A 12,241-nucleotide genomic window follows, 5' to 3' on the forward strand; every position below is an offset into this window, starting at 1 on the left:
TGATAAAAATTGCATGAGAGGGAGAGTAGGCAGCCAGCTGGGCTCATCCCCATCCGTGCCTCGTTGGTGCCCAGCGCCAGCGCAGCAGCCACATCGCAGATGGTCACTCAAGCAAATGGGCCACCTTATCTGACAGCGCCGTGCTCTGCTCTGTTCTGTTTCCAAGTCGAAGCCCACAGCCGTAACACTCATGTGCTCTGGAGCAATCTTTTGTTGATCCTTATGAACCCATTAGTGAAAGCATTAAATAACCAAATCTGGCACAAAGCTATCCTGATGGAAGAGTGTCAGAGCTGAACATTTGTAAGGCCTTGTCAAGATACTAACAAGGAATAAGGAAAAGTCACTCTTAAAGCAGATGTTAAAAAGCACGAGGATACCCAAACTAGAGTGCTGGAATCATTTCTAAGGCTTTCTTCATGATTAAGCAAAGAGCTGATTATTACTAATGTTAAACATCTGTACCTTATTGTGTCCAAGAGCTTTATAGTAATATTATTTATTAATATATGCTACAGAAGAAAAAATAGATTCTACAGCTAAAATAAATAGGTTTTAAGGAGTAATAGGCAGCTCTTAATTCTTTCAGTATGGTATAATCTTATAGGTCAAATGATGCTCATATAGAATACTTAGTATGTTTTATACTGTATTTCAGGAAGTCTATATTAAATGAAATTTAAGAAATATCTACAAGGTATAGATACATTCAGAGACAATCTCATCTATATGATATTTAAGTGAATAAGCCCAGACAAAAATGGGTTGCAGAAACATAACAGTCATTTTAATAGAGACTGGGCATGGTGGTACACTCCTGTATTCCCAGCGCTTGGGAGGCTGAAAACAGAAGAATCACTATGAGTCTGATCTATGTAGTGAGACCCTATACACCTTGTAAACCCTGTCCTAAATTCATTAAAAAAAATCCAAAAACCAAAAAGCAACCAAACAACAAAAAAACCCCAGTCTTTTCATAGTAAATACAGCTTTTAAAAAAAATAAAGTAAAAGGAACATCTTTTACCCTACTCCACCTCATTATACCAAGAATCTTCACACTCAGCCATACCCTGAGCCCTTAACAACCCTTAATAGCCCTTTTTTCCCCTATTTTTATCCTGAGACAAGGTCTAACTAAGTTATTAAGTTGCCCAGGATAGACTTGAACTTGTGATCTTCCTGCCTCATCCTCCCAGAAGGCTAGGATTACAGATATGCAACATTCAAATGGAACATTTCTGGGAATTTTTTTGGTACTGGGAATTGAACTGAGGACCTTGTGCTTGCAACTGAGCTACATACCCAGCTCAAACAGAACATTTCTAAAGATCACGTTAAAAGCACACATTCTGAAAAATTCTTTGGAAGCCTGCTAACATTCCCAGGAAAAAGCAACATGAGAAAGCGGTACCCTGGACCCAGCCTCACCAGCTGGCGAGATTCAATAAGCAGAAGACAAAGAGGAAGGTCCTCAGGTCTCATGACGCGTGGAGGCAGGAGGCTCGGCATCATCACGGACATACTTCAGATGTTAGGAGGACACAGTTAAACAATTTAGATTAAAAGACAGCAAAGGCTCCCTGACAAGAAACTCAGGCAGGACTGGCACGTAGTAATATACAAAATGGAGTTTTATGTACTGGGACTTGATAATGCAAAGTCGATTTTAATTTAGGATATAGGTAATATTATAAATCAATAGGCAAAGGGCTGCATCATCAGTAAATAGCTCTGTGAAAGATTTCCAGTTATTTAGAAGAAAAAGTCTCAGTTTTTACCTCTTATTATGCTATTCTGCCTAAATGATTTGAGCACCAGGGTCAAAGATTTAGGTATGGAAAGTAAAATCCCTACAGAAATAACTCAAGATAGAACAAAAGAAGTTTTTTTTTTTTTTTTTTTTTTTTTTTTTTTTTTTTTTTTTGGGTGCTGGGGAATCAGGCCTAGGGCCTTGCACATGCTAAGCTCGCTTTACCACTGATCCCAGTAATGGAGTTCAAATATAGATAATCGCAAGAAACCTGTGGGTTTGAATTAGGAACCTATGTATTGATGATCTTAAGGACTCTTTAACAAGTTCTATTCTAGTTTGTGAACCTTAGGTCTGGATTTACTGAATTAAGTAATATATCATCTATGAATACTAGATAGACAACTTCACAGACCATTTAAAAACTTACAATTTAGGATCAAGCCACTTTTAAGAATGAAAAGTGGAACTTACCTGCAGCAAATGACAGCTCTGCATGACAAAGCTAAATCCATGAAATACTGCCGGACTCCGAAGGTTAAGGCATACTTGAGGGTCTTCCCATCGATGATAAGAGCAAAGTCATTCTCCTTCCGAAGAGCATCCCCAAGGATGGTGCAGTGCCGGCTGAGAGTTTCTCTCGTTCCCTGGAATATGAAGCACAGAGCACATTAGTGTTTCCTCCACTTATTCTAACGCTCTTTCAGAATGTTTGGCAAGTGTATTTCTTTTTTTAAGGTATTTAGTACAGGGTCTACAGGGTCTCACGACACAGATTGGACACAGAGTGATCCTCCTGTTTTCAGCCTCCCAAGTGCTGAGATTACAGGCATGCGCCACCAGGCCCAGTCTCAATTCCCATCTCAGTGACCCCAGGGGTGGGGCTGGCAGGGTATGCCAGGGATCGAACCCTGGTCCTTGCATCTGCCTAAGCAGGCACTGTAATCCACTGAGCTATCTGGCTGGCCCCTTACATTTCTTACATTTAGTGTTTTCTTAATCTTTAAATTACTTTGGGAAACCTTTACTCATTTGGTTTTCCTAATACTCCCTTAATGGAGACTGGACATAGCTTATCAGAAAAACTGTAGAAATCACACATTTGCTCTCAGCAAGGCTAGGTCTGGCCCCCAAGTTACCCATTCCTCAGCTGACTCTGAGGTCTTTGCTCTTCACTCTAACCACAGTCACAATACTGCAAAAATATTTTCAGCAAATTATCTTGTTTAAGAACAACACCTAATTTATGAACTAGTCAAAATTTGTTTGCCATGAAGCAAGAGGAAAAGTTGGGGAATATAATTTAAATAATTTATGGATCTTCTTTCAAAAGCACTCAGCACTACTGAAACAGAATTCCCAGGAACCTAGAGGAGGAAATGCAGGGTTTGTAGTCTTTTACCTCTTCAGGGATTGGCTTCCACAACTTGAAGCACAGTTTTGTGATACTGTATTCTAGTGAGGAATGGTGACCTGTGTCATAGCAGTCTCAATGAGTCAAATAAAAGAAGCACTTCCATCAATGAAGAGTTCACTTTTAGACACAATAAAACCTGCCAGTGTCTTGGACAACTTTGTTCACCTCAAATCTACAGAAGGAATGTATTACTCCCCTCTGTCAAGAGCTGCTTCGCCAGGTCTTCAAAAACAAAATGTCAGGATACTTAGTTTTCACCCCAAGTTCTACAGACTCTTCCTCTAACCCCATGGTGCTGGCTGCTTGTGTCACAGAGCCCTAGCAGGTAAGGAGACACACACAAGCCCTGTACCTGGGAATAAATACAAAGGCTGACTCTGCTCCTACTAGACTTCATTCTGACTGCTATTCTTTCAGTTACTTATATAATGAATAAACTTATGTGACAAAACAGCTGTGATAAGTACATAATACCTAAAGTTTTAATTATATTTACTGTAGATATAATAATTGTTTTAATTAACAGCTGTAGTACAGTCATTTCACAAAGAAGGAACGAGTACCATAGGTAATTAAAATTTTAAAGGGGGATTTATGAAGGTGTTTCTGTCACCATATTCTGATATAGTTCAAACCATGTTGTCCTGGAATCCCAGATTCTGTCTACCAAATTAACAGATCTCATTGTCCATAGGAAGACCACCCAACTCCCCTAACACTGGCACTTAGTGAAAGATTCCCCCTGCCCTCCATTACTCACAGTGACACTAAGGGCCACCATGTAGCAGGGTTCTCTAAAAATTTTTTTGTTCACACTTTACACCAGAAGCAAGGAGCTATTTTAATTTACAGAGCTCATCCCTCTGTTTTCAGGAGATGAAAATGTCTGTATAATTCTGGAAGCAAAACTTACTAATGACAATCTCTAACAGATTATCCTAGGGTATCTTAAAATTCACACAGATTAATCCAACAAATAAGTAAGTCATTGAGCTGATAAAAATTCAGAATAATATTTAGCATGTGCTAAATCCCAGGTAGTCTTAAGGGTTTTATGCATACCTGCAACATTTTAGTTAACACTGATTTCAACCCTGAGTACAGGTATCTGTTAACTCCACTGGGAAGATGATTAAGATGAGACGGTGTTATATTTCTTGCTGGAGGACCTGTGGTTACTAGGCCATGGAATCAAACTCAGAATTAAATTTCTGCGCATCTAGCTTTCTCTACCCAAATCAGCAAAAAGCATACAACTTTGGAAGAAGTCCAGGCAGATGCCCACACATGGATGCCCACACCACTTCCTCCATTGTTTCCCTGTAGCCCTCCTTGTCAGCCTCTCATGAGAAAGTTCTCTTTCTAAAACAAATTCAAAATATAAATCATGTCTCTTCTTGCTCTACAATCTTTCCAGGGCTCCCTGCTGCTGACACGAAGTTCAAACTACTTAAAAGGAGAAAGATTTATGTGATCACAAAAATTAATAACCAAATTCATCAATGTAACAAGATATAAAATCAACATACAAAAGTCAATAACATTCCTGAATGTCAATAATGAAATCACTGAGAGAGAAATTAGAAGAACAGTACAATTCACAAAAGAACCAAGAAAAATACCCATGAATTAACCTAAGCAAGGAAACAAAAGACTTCTTCAGTGAAAATTACGATATTCTGAAAAAGGAGATTACAGAGGACATCAGAAAATAGAAAGCAGTCCCTTCTTCCTGGACAGGAAGAACAAATATCGTCAAAATGGCCATAATTCCCAAACCTGACATACAGATTTAACACAATTCCCCATCAAAATATATCTAGCATCCCTCACAAGATGAGAGAAGACAATCCTAAAATACATACCAAACCAGAGGAAACCCAGAGTAGCAAAAGCACTCCTGGGACAACATGAGCAAAGTGAGAGGTATCGAAGTACCTGACTTCAAGTCATACTACAAAGTGACAGTGACAAAAATGGCATGGTACTGGTACAAAAACAGACAAATGGATCAGTGGCATGGAACAGAAAGAGCAGAGGAGCACCACCTGCTGCGCTGGCCTGGCCCCACCCCTGGGTGCACTGAGCCGGCCACCGAGACCAGCACGGTGGCACACGCCTGTAATCCAGCACTGGGGAGGCTGAAAATGAGCTGTGTGGTGAGACCTAGCACCAAATAAATTTTTTTTAAAAAGGTGCAGAAGAGACTCCTCACACATTTAGCCACTCGGCCTTTGACAAAGGAGCCCAAAACATACATGCAGTGGAGGAAAGGCAGCTTTTTTAGGAAATAGTGCTGGAAAACTGGCTATCCACTCATAGAATATTGAAGGTAGATCCATGTCTTTCACCATGTACTAAACTAAAATTAAAATAGATCAAGGATCTAATTATTGAAGCAGAAAAACAACCTACTATAAGATAAAGTATGTAGAATTCTTAATGGCATATTGTAGGCAAGAGCTTTCTGACCAGAACTCAAATTGTACAACTGCAAGAATCAACAAACTGGACTATATCTTTTTTTATTTATTTTTTATTGGTACCAGGGATTAAACTCAGGACCTTGAGCTTGTCAGGCAAGCGCTTATTCTACTGAACTATCTCCCTGGCCCAAACTGGATCACACCAAGTTAAAAAGCTGTGCATACAAAGCAAACGGCAGAATGAAGACACAACCTAAGGGATAGGAAGCATCAGTCAACTCTTCCTCAGACAGAGGACTAACACCCAGTATAAAGAATTAAAAAATGTAAGGCCTCCCAAAATAAAAGACTGAATCAAAAAAATAGGCATCTGAAATGAACAGTCACTTCTCAGAAGAAGAAGAAGAAGAAGAAGAAGTACAAATGGCCCATGAACACAGGAAAAAATTTGGCCCTTTACAGAAATGCAAATTAAAACCACATTGAGATGTCATTTTATGGCAGAAAGAATGGCAATCATCAAGAGATCAAGTCATAACACATTTGTGTTATGGTGAGGCGACAGTGAAAAAGGAATCCTTCTACAGTGTTGGTGGGAATATAAACTCATACTACTGTGGAAATCAATGTGGAGATTCCTTAAAGAGTAAAACTAGAAATTCTGTTTGACTCTGCTATGCCTTGTCTAGGTAGCTTTCTAAAAGAGCTAAAGACATCACATTGCAATGATACATCAGTACCCATACTGGAGGCAACACAGTTCAGAACCTTGGAGGCTGCTTATGTACCTGCCAACTGATGAAAGGAAGAAGAAAATGTAGTATCTACAAGTAATAGAATATTATTCAGCTATAAAGAAGGATAAATTTGAGGCAACTGTTAGAAAATGGATATACAGTGCCTTGAAGATAATGTTAAGTGAAATAAATGAGACACACGAGCTTAAATACCATATGGTTTCTCTCATTTGAATAATACAAGTAATAAAAAGTACCAAGTAATACAAAGTACAAATAAAGAGCAAAATAAAAGATCAAAGGCAACAGATCTTTTTTCAAGTGGGAAGGGGACAAGAGACAGAGAGTAGGGAGGGGAAAGGGATGTTAAGACATTATATGTCATGTACATGTACCAATTACCACCAATGAATGTAATCATTGTAGGTCACAAAGATAAACAAGAAATATAGTAACAGTCATGAAAATGGGGAAATGGGACCTAGAGGTGGAGGGAGGGAGGTGGATGGGGAGAGAAGGGGGACAAAAAGAACCAACATATGTTAAATGTATGGACCTCTTCCCTAAGATGAAAGGAACCATTACGTACCACAAACATGTATTAATAAAATAAAAACAACTCCTTAAAATGGCACTGAAGGCCTTTTACATTCTAAGCCCACCTAGCTTTCTTTCATAGCTCCCGCCACAACCTTGACTCCTGCATTTCCCCTTCTGTGGAACGACCTGGGGGGAGGCTGTACAATGATGCTCCCAGGCTGGCTGCATGCTACTTAGCATCACTTTGGGCTGATGTTAGCAAGATCCTCAGCTCCTTGAGGGCAGAGACCTCCACTAATGCTCCCAGCAACACAGCACCTGTGATCACAAACACCTAGGAAATATATTGTCATTGAATGACAGCGCTGATAAATTTTGATTTCCTTCTCCTGGTAGTTGTCCATTTCCCTTTATTGTCACTTCTAATTAAAGACACAGACAGACAGACAGACAGACAGACAGACAGAGACAGAGAGACATGGGATGGTGGGTGGGACAGGCCAGGGAGGGAGAAATACAGGAATGTGAATATGAATGAAAGCTTTCTCTTCTTTGCTCCCTAATTTTGTAGGGAACAAGTAGTTTTTGAAAGAAAGGCACTGCTCACAACAGTGTCCCTGTATATTATTATTATTTTTTAAGTTCTTGCTCAAGTGACTTCTGAGCTGAAAACCTGACAGGAAAGCGGAGGAGGACCCTAGAAGACTTGAGTTCCATTAAAGATCTGCTGCAAAGCAGGACCCAAAGCCAAGGACAGCCCAGCGCCGTGCACTCCTCACTACCGCCAACGCATGAGTACACACCAGTCCCTGTGCTCCCGCCCTTCTCAGGTATTCTCACCACCTTAAGACTTGCTGAGAACTCTCTCATTTGTGGCATTGGTGACCCTAGGTTTCCTTGGTGAGTGTCACAGATCTTCAGTGAATCAAGAGGTGTCAGGAGACGCGAGAGAGGGAACATTTCAAGAGGTGAGTGAAAAACTTCCCACAGCACACGCTCATCAGTCCACCGAGGGTGCAAGGTAACAAAACTAAGCTGGAAACATTTGCTTATTTTAGGGTTTGCTTTTGTAAGTTCCTCTGGTGTTGGCTGAGTGCTGCAAGTTACAAGTTATATTTTATCCTTATTTATTGCTGGGTGTATTTTAAAACTCTTTTATTTATGAAACCTGATTCCTTCTCCCCTAAGCCTGGGAGCCATACTTTATGACCATATTGCACTGAAGCTTATCTCCTGTAGCTAAAGATAAATTTATTACCATATTAGCTGCTTTGTTTTCTCTTTGGCTACTGAAGGGGGGCACTTTTAAACATTCAGACTTAGTGCCCTGTGAAAGTGAAGATATGTAAATGAGAAGCTAACTCAGAAAAAGGATCAAAGACCAGATAGCACAACACAGTAGACAGCCTGTGTTGGATCTCTTTGTTCCGCAGTTTACTTTGTGGGCTGAAAGAAAGGGAGCATCAGAGACATTCTAATTTAGAGGTAATTTGGAAGGACAAACAGGCAAAGGGACAAGCAGACAAAGGGAAGGCTTGTGTTCCGATGGAGGGAACCTCCAGGGAAGTGGGACTCCTGTGCCCTCCCTGGCAAGCACCTGGGGCTGTCTCAGCACTCAACCTCAGCCCAGACAGCAACCAGGCACTCAGGGAAATCCTCCACCACACCCTCCTGGCAGGCTTTCCCATCCTGACTCCAGGGTTTTGGCCACAACCATGCCCTTTCTCAGTTTTCAGTCTTGATAACACAGAAAAGAACATGTTACCTTTGTTTTCTTGTGCGACCCCTATAGGATAGTTTTGTGCCACCTGTAAAAACCTTTACATAATCCTGGATACTCTGAATTAGAAGAAAATATTAACAGATGAAATAGAGGACAAAGAAATTATATGACATCTACTTCTGTCATGTGTAACAAATTGACTAATGAGTGTGGTAGAATGACTACCTAGACTGGTAACTTCGGGAGCAAGCCTGGCTGTGTACAGTGGACCAAAGAAAAATAAATATTTATTGAGTTTATAAGAAACACACTTGGGGAGGGGAGGGGAGGGAAGGAAGAGAAGAGACAAAGAAAAAGAAAAGGAAAAGAAAGGAAGAGGGGATGGAGAGAAGGAGAGAAAGAAGAGAGAAAAGGGGAAGGAAAAAAAGGGGAGAGGAGAGGAAGAGGGAGAGATGAAAAGATGCCTGGCCGATAATCAAATCTAGCAGAATGCTTCACAAAAATAACCGCAGCCACAAGACCTTCATGAAGTCCCACCTGAATCTGTAGGGCACAGCTGGGCAACACACACACCCTGTGCACAGAATGCCCACCAATAAAATGGAGTAGCAACAATCCTCGAGAAATCAGACTGGCAGCTTTATGGTAATTCTTTTCACTGCTTTTACATGCCCTGGAGGAAGGAGACCTTTGATAAAAATCACACAGGACGCCCCAGACCATGAAACTTGACAGTTTTGTAGTGAAACACACCCAAAGCCCTGATTTGTTTGGAAAGTAACACAGTACGCAAGTTGTCATTTCTATTTTGGCAAAACGCTGCTTGGAAGAGTCTAAAGAACGCAGAGGCCAGATGTGCAGAGACCATGTCAGGCCACCTACGAGCTCTGTTTTTGATGGCCCAAAATGTAATACTGCAGAAAGCACCTGCATAAAACTGGTCCCTTGCAGCTTCTAGCCTTTTGTTTCTTTCCTGATTCTTTTCAGAGGATTATAGGCAAGGCAGATTTACTTAGGAATAAATCCAAGGAACACCCTTGCTGAGAACGGGGAACTATCCCTGAGGACAGGGAAGGGAAAGCCTGTATCCTGCAGCTAGGAGACGGACAGCCAGGGGTTCAGAGGGGAAGGGCACAGAGGAACAGACCAAGAGACACAGCGGACAGCTGTGGCTCTCCCAACTTGATTTTGGGGCCTGTTATTCCCTTGGAGTGACAATAGCTAATGTGTGGTCACTCATCAATATCCCAGCAGGCTAAGCCAAGCACAAAAGTAAAAGGGAATAGACCTACCTACAGTTATTTATTCAAAACATAAACTTTTAAAAGTATTTAGCTCAAATAAAATAAGCACCCAGCATTTATACTTCATAGGAATCTGTTAAACATATACCAATCAAATGATAGAATCACATTTCTCCTAGCATGGGGGGAAACTTATTTTAGATTGCTAGAGACGCACCTTTTAAAACCTACAAGTTAATTTAAAATGTCAAATATATCTTAAATGAACACCTAGTTTATCAGCTGCTTTGGTGGTTGTGGCCCCACCTCATAGTCATTTAAGACATGAGGTATTTACAAATTTATGTTCAGATAACGTATTACGGTCTGGGTCTGGATGTTCCCTTCAAGTCTCGTGTGGCCATAGGTGGGGCCTGGCTGAATCTGGAGTGTGCGATGCTGGGATGAAGGGTGGGCAAATACTAAATCAGCCCACTGATTGCTTTGGCACTGCCCTAACCCCTGTAGTAGCTTCATGTAGTATACCTGAAGTATACTTCATTTATGAAGTATAAATGCTGGGCGCTTATTTTATTTGAACTAAATACTAAAAAAATGTTTTGAATAAATAACTGTAGGTAGGTCTTTTCCCTTTCACTTTTGTGCTTGACTTAGCCTGCTGGCTGATGCCTTCTGGGCACGAAGAGGCTTGTCTTTCCTCTTGCTCGCTTCACTACCTTTTGCTTGGCATGATCTGTTCTTCCTCTGCAATGCCCCTGTGCCAGGCCACCCTGCCTTGGAGCCAGGTAGGGCTTGAAACCTCTACGAACTGTGAGCCAAATCAGCCTGTCTTCCCCTAACTTTGGATATCAGGTGTCTTGTCTTAGCCATGAAAGAAAAGTTACTAAGACACAATGTTTCATTCTTTCCCTAACTTTACAGTCTCCAAATGTTCACACCCTAAAATTACAAATTAACAGAACATTCCAAGAATATTCTTAACAATACATTATGACCATCTCAAGTATGGACAATGTTAGCATGTTCCTAAAGAGTGAGTTATGACTCCTATAATAACAACCTGGATAAACCGTTAGGTATTACTTATTTTTCCTCAATGTGTTATTAGTTCAGCAGACATTCTACATATCCCTATACAATTGCATATATAACTACTCTAACAGCTACTACAGGTGTTAGGAAAAGAACATACTCCTTAGAGCACAGAGGAACTTCACTTAGATGTACAACTGGCCCATTTACCATGGACCAGTCAGACCATTAGTTTTCTTTTTAACAAAAAGTTTTGTTGTTTCTAAATTCCTAGCCTAAACTAGAACATAATATTTAAAAACATATCCATATAGAACCAAACCAATATAACTTTTTTTTTCCAGAATGAGTAAGGGCAGACAGAAGGTGAAGTCATTAAAAATACATGGTCACTGAGAGCCCCCAGACGACCTAGTAGATGGCAGTCAAATAAATGTGCCATATATATCTAAAAATATGAGAAGGAATGAGGCAAAAAAAAAAAAATCCATGCTTTGCTGATACACAGGAATTTTCTAGGGTAAGGGGGCAGATGTACAACACCATAATTGAGAAAATGGTCCAATCTTCCAGAAGAGTCATGTCATCTGATAAAGCTCAAGGGTCACAAAATGGAAACAGGTAAGAAGAGGGAATTATTCTGCTGGGTAAACTGCTTCTGGCTCCTTGGTAGAGGTTTGGGATCTGGGATTATGGTAGGTTCCATCAGACAGTGATTCTTCATGAGGCATCTACGTTCACTCGGGCTACAGCAGAAAGGCAACGGAGTGTGGAATCCATGTCCAATCTGGGTTTTAGCATCAAATGGGGGAGGGCTATGTTGCAAAGAAAAGCAAATCCAGTGAAAGGAAGGAAGAATGAGGTAGGGGATATGATTATATAATTTAAATAGTTTTGTGGATGAAGGCTTTTACCAAAGCACTCATGGTAATTATTTTAAACCACCACGGAAAGTCTCCTAAACACTTATTCTGAGCTTGGTATTAAATATTCTGTAGTGGTGGCTGTGATTCAAATGCAAAAGGAAGCCTTCTGGAAGACCCGGGTCGGGTCGGCAGCCCTCCAGTCTCTTCCACTGCCTGCAATTCAGCCAGGAAGAGGTTGCTCAGAATATACAACTGGTTTTCTGAAAATAAGCAAATTACTAAATCAATGGTTTAGAGAGAGTAACAACTGCAGCCTGTGAGAAACTGTTCTCCAGAACCACAGAGAAAGCTCAAGTGGGCTTTCTTAATTGGAATTAGTTACTGCACGAACACTGAGGAACCATTATCTGGCATATCTGGTACATGTGAATCCCAGGTTCATACTGTTTCCATTATTTTATGTGCGCACTCAAAATCTGTACTGTTATGTGAGTAAAACTACAT

General features: G+C 40.6%; 1 protein-coding gene across 4 annotated transcripts in view; it reads right to left on the reverse strand.

Moving 5' to 3' along the window:
• Atp8a1 (ATPase phospholipid transporting 8A1) overlaps positions 1-12,241 on the reverse strand; it is a 230,926-nt gene that overhangs the window by 67,847 nt on the left and 150,838 nt on the right. For all 4 annotated transcript variants that reach the window (XM_004642662.3, XM_023702739.1, XM_004642660.3 and 1 more), the window contains one exon: positions 2,227-2,399. In XM_004642662.3, the coding sequence (XP_004642719.1) occupies positions 2,227-2,399 (173 nt within the window). The remainder of the gene's footprint in view (positions 1-2,226; positions 2,400-12,241) is intronic.

This window comes from Octodon degus, unplaced genomic scaffold (assembly GCF_000260255.1).
Source record: "Octodon degus isolate 3935 unplaced genomic scaffold, OctDeg1.0 scaffold00158, whole genome shotgun sequence".
Classification (NCBI taxonomy): Eukaryota; Metazoa; Chordata; class Mammalia; order Rodentia; family Octodontidae; genus Octodon; species Octodon degus.